The sequence below is a fragment of the Mauremys mutica genome, chromosome 11 (genome assembly GCF_020497125.1).
Source record: "Mauremys mutica isolate MM-2020 ecotype Southern chromosome 11, ASM2049712v1, whole genome shotgun sequence".
NCBI classification, from domain to species: domain Eukaryota; kingdom Metazoa; phylum Chordata; order Testudines; family Geoemydidae; genus Mauremys; species Mauremys mutica.
The window spans coordinates 63,790,193-63,811,638 of record NC_059082.1 but is presented as its reverse complement, the minus strand read 5'-3'; the positions used below and the strand labels follow the sequence as shown (position 1 = coordinate 63,811,638).

At 46.0% G+C, this 21,446-nt stretch overlaps 2 protein-coding genes across 2 annotated transcripts in view; one reads left to right on the top strand and one right to left on the bottom strand.

Moving 5' to 3' along the window:
• Positions 1-5,636, top strand: part of LOC123344118 — a 169,940-nt gene extending 164,304 nt beyond the window's left edge. The window contains exon 73 of the mRNA XM_044979917.1: positions 5,503-5,636. Coding sequence (XP_044835852.1) covers positions 5,503-5,507 — 5 coding nt within the window. The 3' untranslated portion in view covers positions 5,508-5,636. The remainder of the gene's footprint in view (positions 1-5,502) is intronic.
• Positions 5,637-5,851: 215 nt separating this feature from the next.
• RMI2 (RecQ mediated genome instability 2) lies at positions 5,852-12,504 on the bottom strand. Its single transcript, XM_044980153.1, has 2 exons — positions 11,967-12,504; positions 5,852-9,809 (listed from the first exon to the last, which is right to left on the bottom strand). Exons 1-2 carry the CDS (start codon positions 12,235-12,237, stop codon positions 9,661-9,663), a joined length of 420 nt encoding a protein of 139 aa, XP_044836088.1. The 5' UTR covers positions 12,238-12,504; the 3' UTR covers positions 5,852-9,660.
• Positions 12,505-21,446: the final 8,942 nt, after the last annotated feature.

Here is a 21,446-nt window from a genome sequence, read left to right as displayed (position 1 = left end):
AGGCAATTATGCAGTTGCTAGGATTGAAGTACTTAGATTTACGCTGCTAATTTGTCTGCTGTATGCGCTGCTGAGGCTTGAAAATGACAAAATGGAGGCTCTCTTGATACATGAAATGATATGACGAGTTATTCCCTGGCATTTGTAAACTCATTGCCACCACAAAAGATTGATTGATTTGGTGACTACAAATGTACAATTACATTTTTAGCAAGCTAGAAAAACTACAAGGGTAGAAGATTCTTTTACACATGATCACAGGGGAAGATCATCAGATATTTATGAATGAGGCCAAAGCCTTGTCAAAAGAACGCTCAGTACACATGTATGTGCATGCATACTTCTAGGTGTGTGCATTCGTATTCATACTTCTCATAGGAGCTAGTGATAAATCAGTAGGGAACATAAGGGGTTGGGCTGCCCAGCATATAGATAGTACCCAGCTGCAAAATTTGAATCTGGACTTGATTCTAAACCCACTAAATCTCAGGCGTATTCAGTTTTGTTTGGGCTCCATCTCTAATAGCATATATAAGACACACACAGAGGAATTAACTTCTCTAAATACAGAGACAGATATTTGTTTAAATTTTAAAAAGTGTCTGACTATTCAGTTAATATCTGCAAACCATGTTTACAATAGGCCGATGACCAAGTTTGTGAAATCAGCTAGTAGTATTAACCTATATTATTCCTTAAGAGTTCAGTACTGTTGGGGACCTCTCAACATTTGGGCCAATGCTCGCAGTTCTCATTCAAACAAGATTGGCACTGACTTAAATGCTAGTTTTTCCCGAGTAGGGATTTCAGCATTGGATCCTGTCTGTGTTGCCAAACTTTCATTAAAAAGAAAAAAAGACTTTCTTCTTCTAAATACAGCCTAGGGTGGAGTATATCTGGGCATGATTTTATTTTAAGTGTACAAAGTCTCATATTCATAGTGTAAGTAAAACTTCCTGTCCTGCTTTGGAATAACCCAATGAAACTTCTATTTCCATTGATCCCTTTTATTGGTGTCAATTTAGTGTGACATTTGATTGTATTTATTTTATATAGTTTGGTTCACTAATTGCCTTTTTATCATCTGAGATTCCTTGCTGCAGATTAAGCCCATTACTACTTGTCCTACCTACAGTAGGCCTAGACCTTTATAACAGACCTTAACATATTTGAAGGTTAGGTTCGCTCCCTCTGGGATACCTGGCATTGGTCACTGTTGGTAGACAGGATACTGGGCTGGATGGCCCTTTGGTTTGACCCAGTATGGCCAGTCTTATGTTCTTATGTATGGTCCCTCCATCAATTGTCTTTTCTTAAGCTTAAACATGACCAGGTGTTTCAACCATTCCTCAGAGGTCAGGTTTTCTAAACTTTTATCACTTTCATTGCTGCTCTCTGGACTCTCACCAATTTGTCCACATCTTTCCTAAAGTGTGACACACAGTACGCCGCCTAGGACCTCACCAGTGCCAAGTACAGTAACTCCTCACTTAAAGTCGTCCCGGTTAACGTTGTTATGTTGCTGCTCAATTAGGGAACATACTCATTTAAAGTTGCACAATGCTCCCTTATAACATCATTTGGCAGCCGCCTGCTTTGTCCATTGCTTGCAGGAAGAACAGCCTGTTGGCGCTAGCTGGTGGGGGCTTGGAACCAGGGTGGACCAGCAGCCCTCCCTCCATCGGCTGCCTGTTACCCTAAGTTCCCTGTGTGGCAGCCGCCCAGCAGGCTACCAGTTGCTGGGGAGTTCAGCTGTCCCTTCCCCCAGTGCCATGTACTCCTCCTGCCCTCTGTCTTGGAGCTGCTCCCCAGAGCCTCCTGCTTGCTGTGCGGGGGTGGGGGAGGAAGAGGGGGCACTGTCAGGTGTCCCCCTGCCCCTCCCCCCTCCTGCCCCCTGCTTACCCCATCTCCATAGAGCAGAGCGGGGACACAACAGGGCTCAGGACAGAGGGAGCTGCTGTCTCAACTTGCTTATCTACTTAAAAAGGCAATGTACTTAGAGTGAGGTCAGCATACTTAAAGGGGCAATGCACATCTCTCTCTCACACACACGGTGTGCCTCTCTGTGTCTGCCATGCTGTTTCCCCTCCATTCGTGCTGCCTGGTAGAGTGTGAGGCTCCATTAACAACAATGGGTTAACCCTTGAGGGCTCAGCCGATTGCTAGTTCATCATTTAGCAGTATGGCATTCCCTGGGAAATATCCCACCCTCTGACTTCACCACCGCAACCAAGCTTCACAATCATCATTGTTGTGTACCCGTATTAAATTGTTTAAATCTTAGAGAGAGAGAGAGAGTGTGTGTGGTGAAAAAAATTTCCCTGGAACCTAGCCCCCCCCCCGCCCTCTTTACATTAATTCTTATGGGGAAATTGGATTCGCTTCAAGTCACATTTTTCAGAAACATAACTACAACGTTAAGCAAGGAGTTACTGAAGAGTGAGACAATTATCTCCAGTGCCCTGCATTCAACACTCCTGTTAATACTCCCCAGAATATTTGCCTTTTCCACAATTGTAATAGATCATTGATTTATATTCTTTGTGCTTCACAACCCCACAGCTTCTTTTCAGAAGTGTTACCACCTAGCCTATGACACACAATTTTGTAGTTGTACATTTGATTTTTCCTTCCTAAGTGAAGTACTTTGCACTTGTCTTTATTGAATTTCATCTTGTTGATTTCAGACCAATTCTCCCATTTTCAAGGTCATTTTAAATTGTAATTGTCCTCCAAGGTGCTTGCAACCCCTTCCTGTCTGGAATCATCTGCAAATTTTATGAGCATACTCACCACTCCGTTATGCAAATCATTAATGAAAATATTCCAAGACCCAGGACTGACCCCTGTGGGATCCCACTAGAAACATCTTCCCACTTTGCCAGCAAACTTTTGATAACTACTGTTTGAGTACGGTCTTTCAACCAGTTGTACATCCACCTTACATTAATTTCATCTAGATCACATTTCGTAGTTTGCTTATGAGAATGCCATGTGGGACTGTCAAAAGCCTTACTAAACTTACTAATCACACAGCCATTTTATATTAATACTTTGCAGTTTGCTCTCCATTTATGGTCTCTGAAGATTCCAATCACTTAGAAATAAAGTCAGATTGATGGCCAGAGTTATCTTATAATTTGTGTCTATAAATAACATCTGATTTAAAAGAGGAGTAGGGGAAAGACAGGGTGTGGCGTACTCTAAACAAATAGCTACGTTTTAAAATGGCTTTAACTTGCAGGCAAATCCCTGTGCCTGTCTGCTGGGCAGAAGGCTGTGGTGGTGCTATGGAAACAGGAAAACTTCCTTCTTTGAGATTTTTATCTTCTACACTATTTCTTTCATACCTAGGTAGCAAGATTATAGGTGTTTTACAAATAATACCTTAGCTAAACAGTCAAATTCCACATTACCTGTATCAATGGATGAGAGTAGGTGTTGTCCTTCCGAGGTGTTCAAACAAGAATGATTTGCCTTTGTCCCTGATGTTTATCCAAGAATAGATGGGGATATCCCCAGTTTCATGGCTAACGTAGCTTGACAGTAGAAAGTTTCTAATCCAGGATGTGATCTATGGCTCCACAATTTTGGCCAACATTACTAGTTTCTAAGGTCCTGTGTACACTATGTATTTTATCATATTTAAGCAGCATTCACAGAGCTAATGTACAATTCCATATCATGATTCTAATACAGTTTTGATGTTAATAGAGAGGCTTCTTCCACTGTACAGGCCCAATTCTGCAAAGCTGCTCCACGTGGGCAGACTGGAAGCCCCATTCAGGTCAGTGGGAGTTCTTGCAAGCACAAGAGACTTCCTGTGAGTAGATATGTGATCAGGGCACATATTTGAAACTATGGTAAGGGCTGTTTTTAAGGCATTTAAATATGACCATTGCTAGCCTAGTTTCTCTCACCAGTGTGGACAGGGACTGTCCCCACCCCCCACCCCAGAAAAACCAAGTTCTACGCTTCTTGAGAGACCGCCTATAGTATGGTTTTATACCATAGTTTTAGGAAGACAAAAAAAATCCCACCCACGCTGATCAAAAAAGTGGTGCTAGCAAGCATGAAGTTTAAACACATGAAGATTAGGTTGCCATGAAATTATTTGGAAGTTGGTCTGATGATTTATAGGAGCTTTGTAAATGGTGAATATTGACTTTGTTGCACAAATTTAATTTTTTTTTTAAATGAGCCAATTTGTGTTAGTAATTCCAAGCACTCATATGCCTGCTGAGATCATACTCATGGAAACATTTGAAATGCAAGGACAAAGTGAAATGTCAGCAAATAGAGCAAGAGAGAATGAGAACAGTCAGACAGAAATTAATTTAAAGCAGCAATGAGAGTTCTTATTAATACTTTTTAGTATTTATATTAAAGTAGCAGCTAGAGCCCACAATGGAGATTGAGGCCAATTATTATTTGTTTAGCCTCTACGCTGTACTAAGCCCCTGCCGGACATTCAAGAAGAGGTTGATCCTGGCTTTGAAGAGCTCACAATCTAAGGACATACAGACAAGTAGACAGAGGAGTTTTTTATACACATCAGTTGTAGATGACAAGACAGAAGGTGGTCTTTAAGAGGGATTTTAAAATAGGGGCCTTGTGGAGGTATACTGAGTGGTTGTACCCACCCAGGAGGGTGGTGCATGGAAGAAGGCCCAGAGGAGATTAAGCAAGACACTGACAAATGGGTTTTGCCAAGCAAAAGCCTAGTGGTGGAGTATTCTGTTCTCCTGTAGTATCTGGCAAGCTCAAAATCCTTTCCACAGGTTAAAATATTAAGTCTCACATCATGCCCCTGCAAGATAGGTAAGATACTAGGTGATGTACAAGGTGCAGACACTTCTGGCACAAAATGCAACACGTGTTTAACAGACTGCATCATGCTTTAATACTGACTTTTAACCATAAAAAAATTACTCTTTAATCAGTGTTTAAATATTCAACATTTTCTATTACAAACCATGTCAAATATGATATACAATTGGGGAGTGATGGGCAATACTAAACCCATCATGCGCCTTTCTGAGTCTGAGATCTATCCACCTTATAGGAATGAAAGGGTGAGCATCCATATACCTATCAGTAAAAGATGTGAGAACGCTAACAGGCATTCAGTAATATACCTAAAGTCATACATGCATACTGAGTTATGCTGACATGTATTACCAGTACACTCATGCCACTGAATGACCAGGAGGTGGTGCTAACACCAAGTTCAACAGAAAACTTTTGATTTTTGCCTCTTATCTCTGCAGTTCAAACACAGAAAAGCTTATTTCCAAACACCCTAACAAAGTAAACTGTGATATTAATATAGAACTCAAACCAAGAAAGAAAACAGGTTGTTCTAAAAGTGTCTGTACAATGCACTTACTGAAAACAAGATACCAATTTAAAAAACAAAGCTACTTTTTAAATAATTTTTTTTTGCTGGTGAATTTAGGGTTGGTGAAAGGTCTGTGACTGACGCTCTTGCTTTATCCACAGAATAAGTACAGCATGGGCAAGAGCAGCACAAGTTTCCTCACATTGCCCCATAAATGTGCACCAGCTGTGTCTTGGAGGGACTACTCCATTCTCTGCAGAGCCTGACAACAGAGATGCCAATAAGTAGCCATTGAGCAGTGCTTCTTGTAAAGTGAACATCTGTACAAAAATACTGTTGAGTTAAAAAGCAGCAACCTCTGAAACCTGTAATATCTTTCTTATCCATTCCTGTTAACAAAACAGGCCAATCATTTTTTAAGCATTCTTGTGTTATTGTTTTGCATCAAGTTTTCTTCTTGATTTTTAAATGGGCAATTTATAGCCTTCCCCAGAAACGGTGGCAGGATGCCATTGTGATGGTAAAGCAGCTCCTGTTAATCCTGAACTGGGTCAGATCAGGTCTTTCATATCTCAAACTGGCAGAGGACTATGTCAGAGCCTTTGGGGAGGAGGGTGCAAAATACACATTCTTGCACTTCCTGTTGACTGGCTTAGGGAGCTCTGCAGCTAAAATGCCAGCAGTGCATTGCTATTTCATCTATAGAACATGACAAGAGGAGTAAAACATACAGTGGCCACAGACTGAGGCAGAGCAAAAACCATCACTCAGACCACATAAAATCTTATGATTCTCAGAAGTCACAAGCCCTCCTAGAATATGCCCCTTAAGAGTCACTGGGATTTGACCCTGCTTCTATTCAAACCTGCAGTTTCAGGATTTTAGGTATTTAAAAAATGATGCTTGGTCACTAAGCTGCTAACTAGAGTGGGACTAGTGATGATGTAAGTTGCTACTGAAGATTTTAGGACAGTTGATTTGTGAAGTGCTTTTGCCAAAAGGCATTGTGGACATATTTATGCTTCACATAAAGACAGTATTTTAGTATGCCAATGAGACTGCCAAATGGCAAACGGCAGAAAGGCTGCGTAAGGAACATATCAATGCTCTCTCAAGTAAGCGTGTGGTTTAGTCAGACCAGGGGTGCAGTTTGAACACAATGCAAGAGCCAGGAACTCCTGAGTTCTTAACCGATCTCTATCACAAAGTTTGTGTCAGTTTGGGTAAGTTACATCAGTTCACTTCATTGTACCTCAACAACCATACATATCAATACTGGCCTTCCCTGCAGGGAGATGGAGAGTATCAAGCCCTTTGAAAAATACTAAGTACTCAGTATTTCTAGTGCCCACAACTCATATAGTAACCATTTCTGATTTCCTTTATTTACCCCAAAGCACTCAAATTCACATGGGCACAAACATGTACTCTCCCATTCCCCTTCCGAGTCCTAGGCTCTAGAAAAAGAGAGTCATTGTGTGGACTAGGAAATGGAAAGACTTGAAGGAAACTTATTTCACTAATCACATTGTTGCACAATAAGTTACACAACCACACACAAGTACCACAGACAATACCATAAAACTTGGGACATATTGGCCACAGGCCTAGTCAACAGCAATTCACTGAGCAAAACACAAGGTTGTTGCTGTTTTATAAACATGAAGCAAGGGCAAAAGTTCTGAAAAGAGAGAACTGTTCATTTGCTAACACGCTCCAAGTTCAACTTTCTTAGGAACCTGTTTCAGTTTTGAGTTCCCAGAAAAGAACCTGGTTTCAACGACTCAGGCTGGTTTAACGATCTAATGCTATTATAAAATATCCACATAAAATCTTTGCAGTATACTTTGTAAGTTGCTTTTCGTTACAAAGAAACTCTGAAGTTGCACTACAGTTAGGCCACTTCTGCAAGCCAACAATTGTCAAATATAGTAATAGCTTTAGGCCAAACAAAGATCACCAATTTTCCAAGAGTTTGGCTCCAGTTTTGAGTTTTTATAGAAGTAGAGCACGCCAATTACAAAGTTTAGCTCCACATGTAGATTCTGAAACATCCCAAAGCTTGGGGTGGTCAGATCTAGTTTGGGCCAATCTCAACTTTAAGGAATAGAATAGTTAACCAAAAACTAGAGCTGCATAGCTTGCTCATAAGTAGGGCTCCGTGATTTCTGTAGCAGAGAGTGTGGCTGGCCCTGGGGACTGCCCAAGCAGTGGCTGATGCAGCTGGCCCAGGGAATGCCTAAGCAGTGGTCCCAGGGGCGCTGGGAGCCACCTCTGCTCAGTGTGTCTTGGGGTTTCCCCACCCCTCCTGGCAGAGGCCAGAGTGGCAGCAGGACCCCCAGGGCTTGCCCCTGGCAGCAGCCAGAGTGGCAGCAGGATCCCTGGGGCTTCCCTGACTCATGAACCAGGAGGGTGGGGAGGATATAGAGATATTGCTAATTAAATTCAGGACAGCAATATTTAAGTCAACACCGAGTAAAGACTGCTGCTGAGACATACATTTAATGAACATGCACTACTCTCATCTGTTGCATGATGTACTTGCCCACTATGAGTAAAAGGTCCTTGAGCCATATTTAGCTGCGATGTAAGTGGTCCAAGTCTCCTGAAGTCAGCAGAGTTGCACTCCCTTACTCAAGGTTTGAATTTGGCCCTTTTCATCAAAACGTTTTACACACAATCTAATTCCCATGCATGTCAAGGTGAACTTTGTTTTTCTTCATTCTGAGATGAAATTCAAGTTCTTAGACTAAGAACCACTAAGATGTGAAGGGACCTGCTACAAAACAAATAATAATGGTTGTCTGACAATGTTGACACCGAAGAGAATTTGCTGGCAGGCTACGTTTTACAAATGGACTTTTTCCCCAACATAAAAAAAAAAAATTAACTCATACTGTCAAAATTCTATACACCTGTCTTGGTTTATCTCACATATAATCAACAAGGTCTCATTTAATACAACCCCTCAGTTATACCCAGGCCTCTGAAGTGACATGGTCTCAAATACTAAACTCAGGGATGGAAGTATGCAGTCCCAAAATTCTAATCCCAGTGCTTTCAACACCCTCCAAGGGGCCTCTGTAAATCTGGAGACAATATTTATTTCAAGATAAAATTGTGAGAAAAAGCATTGCTCAAAGTGCAATACCTGATCTTAAATTCAGTTTGTGGTTTATAGTAAGGCAAAAAGCTTGTTTTCATATGCTCAAAGTTAGTTAACATTGTTATTTGATACTGTTGAACTTGTCTCTTTCCCCGCAACCTACAGAGCTACAGTTTATGGATAATGTAGTATTTATTTAGGACACAAGAATTATCACTGAAACTTGACCAAATACAACATTTTTGGGGCAAAAGAGCAGTATCATACACTTGTCCTTTACAGGAAGAGGAAGTAACAAAGGTAAAAATTATATACATTTAACAGTAACTTTAAACACAGAGTGTATATTGGAACACTCTGTCTTTCCAGGGAGAGAAAACTTAATATAAAGATGCATAATTAGGCTGAGGTAATTTTGCTGTGTGATGTGGTGAGAGTACTTAACTTTTTGGACCTGGATAAATCTACTCCCTGTGAGTCTATGTCAAATCTCAGTCTAGTTTACTGGAAGTATAGGTTTTGTTACCAGGCTACTCTTAATATTGTAGAGATGAATGCTGGACCCGCAGAGTTTTAGGCACCAAACTATGCTTACGGTTAGAAAAGACATATGTCTTGTAAACAAAGCAAACTGGATATGGATGTTATTGAAAGAAAAAGCATGGAGCCAAGGTATCATTTCCTTACCATAAACACAATCTAAACAGTATGTACCATATTCTGCCCTCATTCCAGGTATAGAATTCACATTGGGAGCAAGAGTATTATGCAAAATGGAGGACAGAATATAGTACTATGACTGCCTAACCCTACATTCTAACAGCTATAATAATGGAGCTAGTATTCAAATACCCACTATTATTTGGAAAGTTAATGCAGTTTAGTCTGTTGCCATAAAACATTATTGGAGCAGGGAATGAACCATCTCTCTATGATTATCATGAGCATAAAGATCTCTAAATCTTGAATCTCAGTCAAATTCACTGAAGTCAATAGAGCTGTACCCATTTTCTCCAATGGTAAATTTGGTCTCCTGTCCATAACTCTTAAAACTGTTAGTCAAATATCTTAATCCACTAACTATCAAAGTATTCTCCAGATGAGGCTATAACTACTCCTGACAGTCTAATGCTTTGAGCTGAGGTCCATGTGGTGTAAAAGCAAACATTTATGTTTCCAGGTCCTTTAGGCTGCTGACAAAAATACACAGCATCTAAGAAATGTTTCTGTGCAAATCCTCCACCTCAAAGCTCCACATGATCCTGTGTATAGGATTATCAGAAAGATCTGTCATCTTCACAGCTTGAAGAATAGGCTCTGGACTGCAGGAGTGTACCAAGCCCATCACCATTACATACTTTCCTAGAAAAAAAGAAAAAACACAATTAACACTCAACATTTTCATTATTCTTGCTCAGGAAACAAGATTATTTCATTTTAAATTATTCAATTATTTTGTTTCAAACTTGCCAAAATGTGAAAATGTTAAGAGTCATCAAAGGCTTGATAGGGTGAAGAGCTGAGAATTCTTACCATGTCACAAAATTAGACCATACGTTTAAGAAAAAGGATTAGGTATTTGTATGAATAAGAACAGCATCTGCAGTCCCACTAGCTCATATATGGTGGACTATTACATCCTCCTGCTTCAAAGCATAAACTGATCACTAGGTAGGAATTAGGAAGTAATTCCTGCCCTCATGCAACAATTATACATGCCTTCCACCAGTCCCAACTTTTGCAGAATTTTTTGACCCTAAAACCTCCTGTCCTGGTTGAAGATGCTTGTGTCTCATGGGGCTGACGGGGCTTGGCTTCATGCTCCAGGTGTTATGACCTGGCCCCTGACACTCAGGTGTGGCTGGCCCTCTGACTGTGCAAAATTAGAATGCCATGTGTGACAGGTAACAGCACTATTCATACAAGTTTGGGGTCAGCCAGGCCAATCCTGTGTGCCAGGGGCCAGGTTGCAGTGCCTGGAGCCGGTAGCTGAGCCTCATCAAGACCTGCTGTTGTGTGGGGAGTGTGGGACAGGCTCACTTTGTAACACCCCATCCAGGGCCTACCCACATTGGGGCAGCAGCCACTTGCGCTGCCAGGGCCTCCTAGGCCAGAGGCATACTTTACCCTCTCGAAATGTTGAAGGTATGATTATGTGCAGTGAGGATCTGGGCCTAAAAGCATCTGGCATAAGCATGGTTGCAGGTTACCTATCCTCTGCAGTATACAGGGCCGCCCAGAGGATTCCGGGGGCCCGGGGTCTTCGGCGGCGGGGGGCCCTTCCGTTCCGGGACCCGCCGCCAAAGTGCCCCGAAGACCCGCGGCGGGAGCCCCCCGCCGCCGAATTACCGCCGAAGCGGGACCGCCGCCGAAGCGCAGCCCGGTCTTCGGCGGTAATTCGGTGGCGGGGGGGGGGTCCCCGCCACGGGCCTTCCGGGCACTTAGGCGGCGGGTCCCGGAACAGAAGGGGCCCCCCGCCGCCGAAGACCGGGCTGCGCTTTGGTGGCGGCGGGTCCCGGTCCCGCCCCCGACGGTCCCGCTCCTCCCCCCCGCCCCGGTCCCGGCCCCAGCCTCTTACCGAGCACGTCTCCGGCGGGGCCTGAGCTCCGTCCCGCTCAGAGCCGCGTGGTGAGGGGGCGGGGCTGTGAGCTCCACGCCGAGCGGAGGCAGCTGCCCCGCCCCCTCCCCACGGCGCTCTGAGCGGGGCGGGGCTCAGGCCCCGTTGGAGCTCCCAGCCCCGCCCCGCTCACCACGCGGCTCTGAGCGGGACGGAGCTCAGGCCCCGCCAGAGACGTGCTCGGTAAGAGGCTGAGGCTGGGGCTGGGGCTGGGGCCGGACCGTCTCTGAGCGGGGCAGGGCTCAGGGGCCCCGCCGGAGACGCTGAGGCTCCAGGAGAGGGGCGGAGGCGGGAGCCTCCGCTCTTCTCTTGGGGGCCCCTGCGGAGCCCGGGGCAAATTGCCCCCTTTGCCCCCCCCTCTGGGCGGCCCTGGCAGTATAACCCCCTTGCATACAGCTGATGAGTTGCTGTGTGCGCGCGTGTGAATCATAGGACTGAAACCACTATGCTGCTCTGACTCCAGCATGTGTGGGACCCATGGGGTGGGAGTAGACCCTCCCAGGTGTGTGTGTGTGCGCGCGTGCAGAGGGAACCCCACAAGGCAAATACAGTAGGCCTTCCAGCATGGGAGGGGGAGTACCCACCAAGGAACGGGAGCAGTAAGCCCCGCCCCCGGTTGTGTATGGGGGTCCCCACAAGGCAGGAACAGTAGGGCCCCCTGTGTGGGGGGGGGTTTCCCACGGGGCAGGAGCAGCAGGGCTCCTCCCCCTAAAGGCGCTGTGGGGGCTTCTCCTGGGGGCAGTTGGTGTGGGGGACCCCACGGGGCAGGCACAGCTCCCCCCGCCCCCCCCGCAAATGGCGGTGGACGCGGGGTCCCCCCGCTGGACAGTTTGGCCCCCCCAGGGCGGGAGTACACACCCTCCACGCGGGTCCCCCACACTCCGCCCCCCCCCCGGAGGTACCTGCGCTGAGGCATGGCCGCCCTTTGGGGACCCCCTCCACCCCCAGCACCGTGAAGGGGCCGCTCTCGTCCTGCAGCCGGGCCGAGCCGCCCCGGGCGCCCCCGGCCTCCACCGCCAGCACCGTGCCCTGCATCCACACCACCGGCACGGCCAGCGGGCCCCGCCCGGCCTCCTCCCGTCCCAGCAGCCAGGGCCCGCCCGCGGCCAGCCGGCACTGCCGCAGCTGGGCGGCCAGCACCTTCACCGGCGGTCCGCGCGGCTCCCCGGCCATGCTGCACCCAGCGCGGCCCGGCCCGCTTGGGGAGGGGCTCCCGACACAGGCCCCAATGGCGGGCAGGGGCGTGGGCGGACGCGGGGCTGCCGCGGGGGGCGGAGGAGTGCGCGCGCTCAGGGCTCCCGGGGGCCCAGCCCAGGCTGCCCGGGGGGGAGGGGGTCGCTAGCACGTGGTTATCCCCAGGGCCCGGCAGCGTCGTGAGGAGAAGGCCCCCGAGCCCAGCCCTTTCCAGCCATGGCTCTCCGGGGTCTCGGCTCTGGGAGCAGGCAGGGGCCCTGCCCGGGCGTTACACGCTAAGGCCTGGCCGCTGCAAGCCGCTATGCACGTGCTTCTCTCGCCTTAGAGCAGGGGGGGAGGGGGCGGGCTGCTCGGCCCATGCTGCCTGCGGTAACAAGCGCCACGGGTAGGGTTCGCAGGAGCCGGGGAGGAGACAGACAGACAGACACACCCTCTCTCTCCGGTCAGAGGGTAAAGGGGGGTGAGCGTTGCAACAAAACTGTTTTAATTTATTGTTTAACCTTTTCCTATTTGCTTTGTTTTTTTACTCTAGCCTACTTGTTGCTTTGATTTTGCTTTTAACCTTGGGAAAAAATAAGCAAGCCATCACCGTCTGTCCATTCTTGCACCATATATCATACCTTGAAAAAAATTGGTGAGGAGGTCCAGATTATTCTCATTGACACCAGTGTGAGGGAGGATCATATTCTTTGGCTAATAAACTCAGACAATATAAAGACAAGTATTATATATAGTCCAATATATATTTGGGACAAAATTCTTCCCAGTTACAACTTGCAGTACTACACTGGGGTGGTGGCAAGGTAAAGGAGAAGAGACTATGATCCTTGCTTTTTAAGAAAAAGCGGCCTGAAAAAATTCTTCCAGGACATATGCCTTCACTCACTACCCACCAATCACAGTGTCAGCTGAAATATTAAGCCTCTTTAAATTTTTCCCTCTATTTTTTGTTGAAAATGAAAAGCAGCTTTTCACACGCAGAAAGAGCAAATTAAAGAAAAGAAAATCACTCTTTTGCCCAGACCAGAAATTCATTGTATTGACAAACAACAACAACATACCCATCAGACAGAAGAGATGGAGTTCTGTCCCAGCCCTTGGTTAATGTTACATAGAAGAGTTGCTTGAGTTTTCTTCCTCACAGTTTCTCTCCCCAAAAACCCAAAAGGGCGGGCAAGCCACACTAACTGGTTTTCAAACAACTTTTAAAAGCAGTGATGGAATTCAAAACAACCAAGACTTTCGTCACTGATTTAAAAAAAAAATACTAGCATTAGACAGATGACCTGTAAGTGACTGGTGAAACATGAAGATGAAACATGATGCATAAGACCAACCAACATGTGGGCTAAATTGACAACATTTGAATGGCCTAGAAACTCTCAAAACAAATGATTTAGGAAACATTGTTGATGCCAGCCCCAGAACTTCAGAGGAGCATCCCCTGGGGGTTGTGCTAACTACAGCTCTAGAGTCTGTTTGCAGATTCTGTAATACTTTGTGTACTTCCAGACACTTGTTGCTGGCCCAGAGGGCCCGAGGGGGCAACGGCGGGGTTTGTTGCCTGGTGTGCATTGCACTAATTAACACACCAGGGTGGAGAAGCAAACCAAGTTTATTTGAGCTCAAATAAGGTGCAAGGGAGAAATAGCAATCTTAAATCCTGCACACCCGCACGCAGGCGGAGTCCCAGTATTTATACCCCCTTTGTTTTTCTTTTTTTGTACTTTCCCACTTTGTGGGCTACTTTCTCATGCATATAACCTTGATTACAGCATTTGCTTTTTGCCTATCTTATTTAGTATTGGCTGCATGTAGTGCTAACCGGCCTTGCAGCTGCTAGCAGTCAGCACATAGCACAGGAGGCTACAAAAGTTTAGTAAGGCTAACAGAAGCGCTTAACATGAAGGTACTTTGGTTCACATAGGCCTAGAGCAAGAAGACTTCATTGACACTTGTGGTCTTCCATTCTTCCGAGTTACCTAGATTTATGCCTAGTGACACCAACACACTGAAGGTGGGGTCCACAAAATGATTCAGTTGTTACAACATTGAGAGTAATGGTGTCGAACTTCTGGTGCTTAGAAAATAACAGGAACAACTCTGCAATCCACAAAGCTGAAGTAGGCACCTAGGCTCCCTATACAATGAATGGAAAGAGAGAGGCGCCTAAGAACACTGTCCACAAAAGCCAGAATGCTAGGCAAGGAGCTGCCTGAGCTAGCCAGTGGGAGATGCCATGGACAAGGTTGTGTGCTAAGCCCTGCCCCTTTCCTGGAGATAGGTGTCTTATCTCTGCTTAGCAATCCACGAATGGGAACCCACTGCCTGGAGTCAGGCAGCTTAGGCACTTAAGTAGTTTCTTGCAAGAATGAGTTCAGCACCTGGCTCACTCCACACAAAATCACCAGAGGAGGTGGTGCCTACCTTATAATTTTTATTCCAATGGTTAGCGTATTCACCTGTGATGTGTGGGACCCAGCTGCAATTCTCCTCCTAAAAGGGAGAGTACTGAAGTACTGTCATGGATGTATATAAACTGTTCAGGAAGGACAGAAAAGGTGGGGGAGTTGCATTGTATGTAAGAGAGCAGTAGGACTGCTCAGCCCCAGTATGAAACTGCAGAAAAACCTGAAAGACTCTGAATTAAGTTTAGAAGTGTGAGCAACAAGGGTGATGTCATGGTGGGAGTCTGCTATAGACGACCAGACCTGGGGGATGAGGTGCACGAAGCTTTCTTCCGGCAACTAACAGAAGTTACTAGATCACAGGCCCTGGTTCTCATAGGAGACTTCAATCACGCTGATATCTGCTGGAAGAACAATACAGCAGTGCACAGACAATCCAAGAAGTTTTTGGAAAGTATAGGGGACAATTTCCTGGTGCAAGTGCTGGAGGAACCAACTAGGGGCAGAGCTGTTCTTGATCTGCTGCTTACAAACTGGGAAGAATTAGTAGGGGAAGCAAAAGTGGATGGGAACCTGGGAGGCAGTGACCATGAGATGGTCAAGTTCAGGATCCTGACTTGAAGAAAGGAGAGCAGCAGAATACAGACCCTGGACTTCAGAAAAGCAGACTTTGACTCCCTCGGGGAACTGATGGGCAGGATCCCCCAGGAGAATAACATGATGGGGAAAGGAGTCCAGGAGAGCTGGCTGTATATTAAAGAATCCTTATTGATGTTGCAGGAACAAACCATCCTGATGTATAGAAAGAATAGTAAATATGGCAGGTGATCAGCTTGGCTTAACAGTGAAATCCTTGCTGATCTTAAACACAAAAAAGAAGCTTACGAGAAGTGGAAGATTGGACAAATGACCAGGGAGGAGTATAAAAATATTGTGGAAGGCCAACTCACACTTGGAGTTGCAGCTAGCAAGGGATGTTAAGAGTAACAAGAAGGGTTTCTTCAGGTATGTTAGCAACAAGAAGAAAGTCAAGGAAAGTGTGGGCCCCTTACTGAATGAGGGCAGCACCCTAGTGACAGAGGATGTGGAAAAAGCTAATGTACTCAATACTTTTTTGTGTCCCTGTCTTCACGAACAAGGGTCAGTTCCCAGCCTACTGCACTGGGCAGCACAGCATGGGGAGGAGGTGACCAGCCCTCTGTGGAGAAAGAAGTGGTTCAGGACTATTTAGAAAAGCTAGACAAGCACAAGTCCATGGGGCCATATGCGCTGCATCCGAGGTGCTAAAAGAGTTGGTGGATGTGATTGCAGAGCCATTGGCCATTATCTTTGAAAACTAATGGCTATCAGGGGAGGTCCCAGATGACTGGGAAAAGGCTAATGTAGTGCCCATCTTTAAAAAAGGGAAGGAGGAGGATCCGGAGCACTACAGGCCAGTCAGTCTCACCTCAGTCCCTGGAAAAATCATGGAGCAGGTCCTCAAGAAACAATTTTGAAGCACTTAGAGGAGAGGAAAGTGATCAGGAACAGTCAGCATGGATTCACCAAAGGCAAGTCACGCCTGACTAACTTAATTGCCTTCTAGGACAAGATAACTGGCTCTGTGGATGAGGGGAAAGCAGTGGATGTGTTATTCCTTGTCTTTAGCAATGCTTTTGATACCGTCTCCCACAGTATTCTTGGCAGCAAGTTAAAAAAGTATGGGTTGGATGAATGGACTATAAGGTAGATAGAAAGCTGGCTAGATCATCAGGCTCAACGGGTAGTTGACAGCCGGTATCAAGTGGAGTGCCCCAAGGGTTGATCCTGGTGCTGGTTTTGTTCAATATCTTCATTAATGATCTGGAGAATGGTGTGGATTGCACCCTCAGCAAGTTTGCAGATGACACTAAACTGGGAGGAGTGGTAGATACTCTGGAGGGTAGGGCTAGGATTCAGAGGGACCTAGACAAATTATGGCATTGGGACAAAAGAAATCTGATGAGGTTCAACGAGGACAAGTGCAGAGTCCTGCACTTAGGATAGAAGAATCCCATGCATTACTACAAACTATGGACTGAGTGGCTAGGTTGCAGTTCTGCAGAAAAGGACCTACAGGTTACAGTGGATGAGAAGCTGGATATGAGTCGACAGTGTGCCCTTGTTGCCAAGAAGGCTAGCGGCATTTTGGGCTGTATAAGTAGGGGCATTGCCAGCAGATCGAGGGATGTGATCATTCCCCTCTATTCGACATTGGTGAGGCCTCATCTGGAGTACTGTGTCCAGTTTTGGGCCCCACACTACAAGAAGAATGTGGAAAAATTGGAAAGAGTCTTGCAGAGGGCAACAAAAATGATCAGAGGGCTGGGGAACATGACTTACGCGGGGAGGCTGAGGGAACTGGGATTATTTAGTCTACAGAAGAGAAGACTGAGGGGGGATTTGACAACTGCTTTCAACTACCTGAAAGGGGGTTCCAAAGAGGATGGAGCTCGGCTGTTCTCAGTGGTGGCAGATGACAGAACAAGGAGAATGGTCTCAAGTTGCAGTGGGGGAGGTTTAGGTTGGATATGAGGAAAAACGTTTTCACTAGGAGGGTGGTGAAGCACTGGAATAGGTTACCTAGGGAGGTGGTGGAATCTCCTTCCTTAAAGGTTTTTAAGGTCAGGCTTGACAAAGCTCTGGCTGGGATGATTTAGTTGGGGATTGGTCCTGCTTTGAGCAGGTGTTTGGACTAGATGACCTCCTGACGTCCCTTCCAACCTTGATATTCTATGAAGGGAGACTCCTGTTCAAATCCTACCTCTCAGGAGAGTGTGCTAACCACTGTGGGGTATTCTGATGTGTGACTCCCAAAGAGTGATTGTATCTGGGGGACTGGTCCTAGGTCTCCCGCCTTCACATAGATTCCCTAACCACCGAACTACAGAGTCATTTTCTTTCTCTCTTGCTCAACGACTATTTAAGTATCCAAAGTTGAACAATCATTGAGCCAGGGGGAGAGAGATGGGAGGGGTTAGACACCTGAATACCTTTGTTGATCTGGGCCTTAGTATCCCAAACCATATTGTAAACAGAAGAGTCAAGTGACGGGTTTGTTTCTTGCAGATCCTTTTTCAGTAAAAGGAAGTGGTCTATAGAAATGAAGTACAATAGGATCAAGACTGACAATGGTACTTCATGAAAATGAGTTACTTTCTGTAAGCGAAAAAGGGATCCAAGCTAAATTATCTTCCTTTCCTTTGTATTCAGATGACAGCAGTTTGGCAGACAGGTTGTGGGAGAGATCACATGCTTTCATGTTGTGAAAGCACTGGGTTATGTGGTTGTGTGTGACTGGTGCAATATAAATCAGTCACGCGACTGTAAAATGTAATACTTTGCTGGTCCTTGCTTTTGCATTGCTCAGAAGATGCTGCAATGATCTACTGACAATATCAGAGCCAGATTTGGGAAGATATTTTCAGCCTCCAGCTTTTTATGGCATTTTTATCACGACTGGCTTTTAAATAGTGCCAAGCTAATAGGCTAACAATCAGACACATTCCACCTCCCTAATATGCGATTCTGCTACCTTTCCTTTAAACTTTGGATCTGATTAGTCTAGAATGCTAATCTAGGAGACAAGCAAATAGTATGGTGAGACATGAAAACTCTAAGGGATCTGCCAGAGTTTTAGCTGAGAGATAACCCTGCATAGATGAGATTTCTAGCAACTTTTGGAGGAGGAGGAGTGTAACCGTGAGCAGCAGACATAAAACCAGCCTTGCATCAGAAGCCAATTCTTACACAGTGAAGTGCTGCCAAAAAATGTAGTGATGGGAATCTCTCATCTACAGTACACATGATATTTCCTTATGTAAATCAGACAGGAACCAATGGGGAGAAAGGTAAGGAGCAACAGCTGCAGGACTCCCATACAGTACAACAGGTGCAAAACACCACCTCCCCATGTGCTTGCTGGAGCAGCTAGGTGCAGGAAAAAAAGTAGTGCATGCTGCACGTGGTGTCCATGGGGGACACATGCAGGGAGTCTGCTTACAATGGCTGCCAAGGCAATGATAGATGCCCCCACAGTGCTGCAGATGAGTGTGCAGGAGCTGGCTCAGTCTCAACCTCAGAGAGGGCTGAAATTTCAGCACGCATAGCCAACCTTACCATACTTGGCAATTTCATTGCTGTCCCCACCATGACCCAAATTTAACCTATTCCTGTGACCCAAGGACCTCTTGATGCCATCTGTTAGAGGGCACAGGAGTACATAGTGGTACAGCGAGCCCCTGGGTTCACCAAAATAATTTTGTATGCAGTCTCTAATGAAAGCCTGTGTCACATCAATCATACTCATTGCAAGATGTATGTGCAGAAAATATGTGAGGCGTTGTGTAGATATACTGAAAATTATGTTCTCTAGGCCTTATAGTTAAAGGCAGTGTGATGGGTTTGGGCCCTTTGAGGTGTCACCTGATGTGCTGGGATGTTACTGAGTCAGCCTATTCTGCCAGCCTGGGCCCCCTTTACCTGGCCTTGCTGGATTAGGCTCACAAGCCTCTTCCAGCCAAGCACACTGGCAGGACCACACCCAGCTGCATAGAGAGACAGAGACCCGCTCTGGAAAGATTCGGCCTTAGGGACGTACCCCAACACTCTGGTGCCCACTCCCTTTTAGGAGTACAAACCCAAAGGTTTTATGAAATTCGCCACCTCCCTCAATGTGGAGGAAGATATGCACAACTTCTTGCTCCCACCCTCAGTGAGAAATTACATAACCTGGGTTATATTATAAACAAGAAATAAGTTTATTAACTACAAAGGGTGAATTTTAAGTGAATATAGGAGATAGCAGACAGACCAAAGCAGATTACTGACCAAATAAAGCAAAATACGCAAGCTAAGCTCAATATACTTAAGCAATAGGTTACAAAATGTAAATTCTCACCTTATGTTTTTTTAGGCGGATTGCAAAGTTTCTGTGTTTCAGAGTTCCAGTTATATTTCTTTTCAGACTGGACTCCCCCCCACCCCTCCCCACCTTCCCTTCAGGTGGCTTTAGCAGTGTTCCTTCTTGGGCAGACAGGCCATGGAGAAGAGAACATAAGAATGGCCCTACTGGGTCAGACCAAAGGTCCATCTAGCCCAGTATCCTGTCTTCCGACAGTGGCCAGTCCCCAGTGCTCCAGAGAGAATGAACAGAACAGGTCATCATCAAGTGATCCATCCCCTGTCGCTCATTCCCAGCTTGTGGCAAACAGAGGCTAAGGACACCATTCCTGCCCATCCTGGCTAATAGCCATTGATGGACCTATCCTCCATGAATTTATCTAGTTCTTGTTTGAACCCTGTTATGGTCTTGGCCTTCACAACATCCTCTGGCAAGGAATTCCACAAGTTGACTGTGCGTTGTGTGAAGAAATACTTCCTTTTATTTGTTTTAAACCTGCTGCCTATTAACTTAATTTGGTGCCCTTTAGTTCTTGAGTTATGAAAAAGAATGGCTCAGGTTTGGGAATCTCCCTCACATCCTCAGCCATGAAGACTGATGTAAAGAATTCATTTAATTTCTCCGCAATGGCCTTATGTGCTCCTTTAGCACCTCAATCGTCCAGTGGCCCCACTGGTTGTTTAGCAGACTTCCTGCTTCTGATGTACTTAAAAATGTTTTGCTATTACTTTGAGTCTTTGGCTACCTGTTCCTCAGAATTCTTTTTTGGCCTCCCTAATTGTTTTGGTTTTTTTACACTTCATTTGCCAGTTTTTATGCTCCTTTCTATTTTCCTCACTAGGATTTAACTTCCACTTTTTAAAGGATGCCTTTTTGCCTCCCACTGCTTCTTTTACTTTGTTGTCGACTTTCCTCCAGCCCCTAGTTTAAAAACTGTTCTACAACCTTTTTAATGTTAAGTGCCAGCAATTCTGGAGCCCATCCTTCCTGTATAGGCTCCCCCTTTCCCAAAAGATTCCCCAGTTCCTAAGAAAGCTAAACCCCCTCCTCCCTACACCATCGTCTCATCCACACATTGAGACTCTACAGATCTGCGTGTCTAACTGGCCCTGCGCTTGGAAATGGGAGTATCTGAGAGAATGCTACCATGGAGGTCCTGGACTTCAGTCTCTTATCTAGCAGCCTAAATTTGGCCTCCAGGACCTCTCTCCTATCCTTCCCTATGTCACTGGTACCTACATGTACCACGACCACCGGCTGCTCCTCAGCACTACGCATAAGTCTATCTAGATGTCTCGAGAGATCTGCAACCTTCACACCAGGCAAGTCACTATGTGGTTCTCCCGGTCATTGCAAACCCAGCTATCTATGTTTCTAATGATTGAATCACCCATTACTACTACCTGTCTCTTCCTAATAGCTGGAGTTCCCTCGCCCGGAGATGTAGCCTCAGTGCGAGAGGATACCACAACAGCATCTGGAAGGAGGGTCTCAACTATGGAATTGTTTCCCTCTGCTCCAGTTAGATGCTCTCCTTCCCTGGGACTTTCATCCTCCTCAACAGCACAGAGGCTGTCAGAGGCTGTCCTGTGTCCTGGAAAGTCTCATCTATGTACTACTCTGCATAGGCACCGACTCCATGGGTGCTCCGGGGCTGGAGCACCCACGGGGAAAAATTGGTGGGTGCTCAGCACCCACTGGCAGCTCCCCACCCCCGCAGCTCACCTCTGCCTCTGCTGCACCTCCGCCTTCTCCCCTGAGCATGCTGCGTGCCCGCTTTTTCCCCCTAGCTCCCAGCGCTTGAGCCATGAAACAGCTGTTTTGCGCAGCTGGGAGGGGGAGGAGAGGGAATGCGGTGC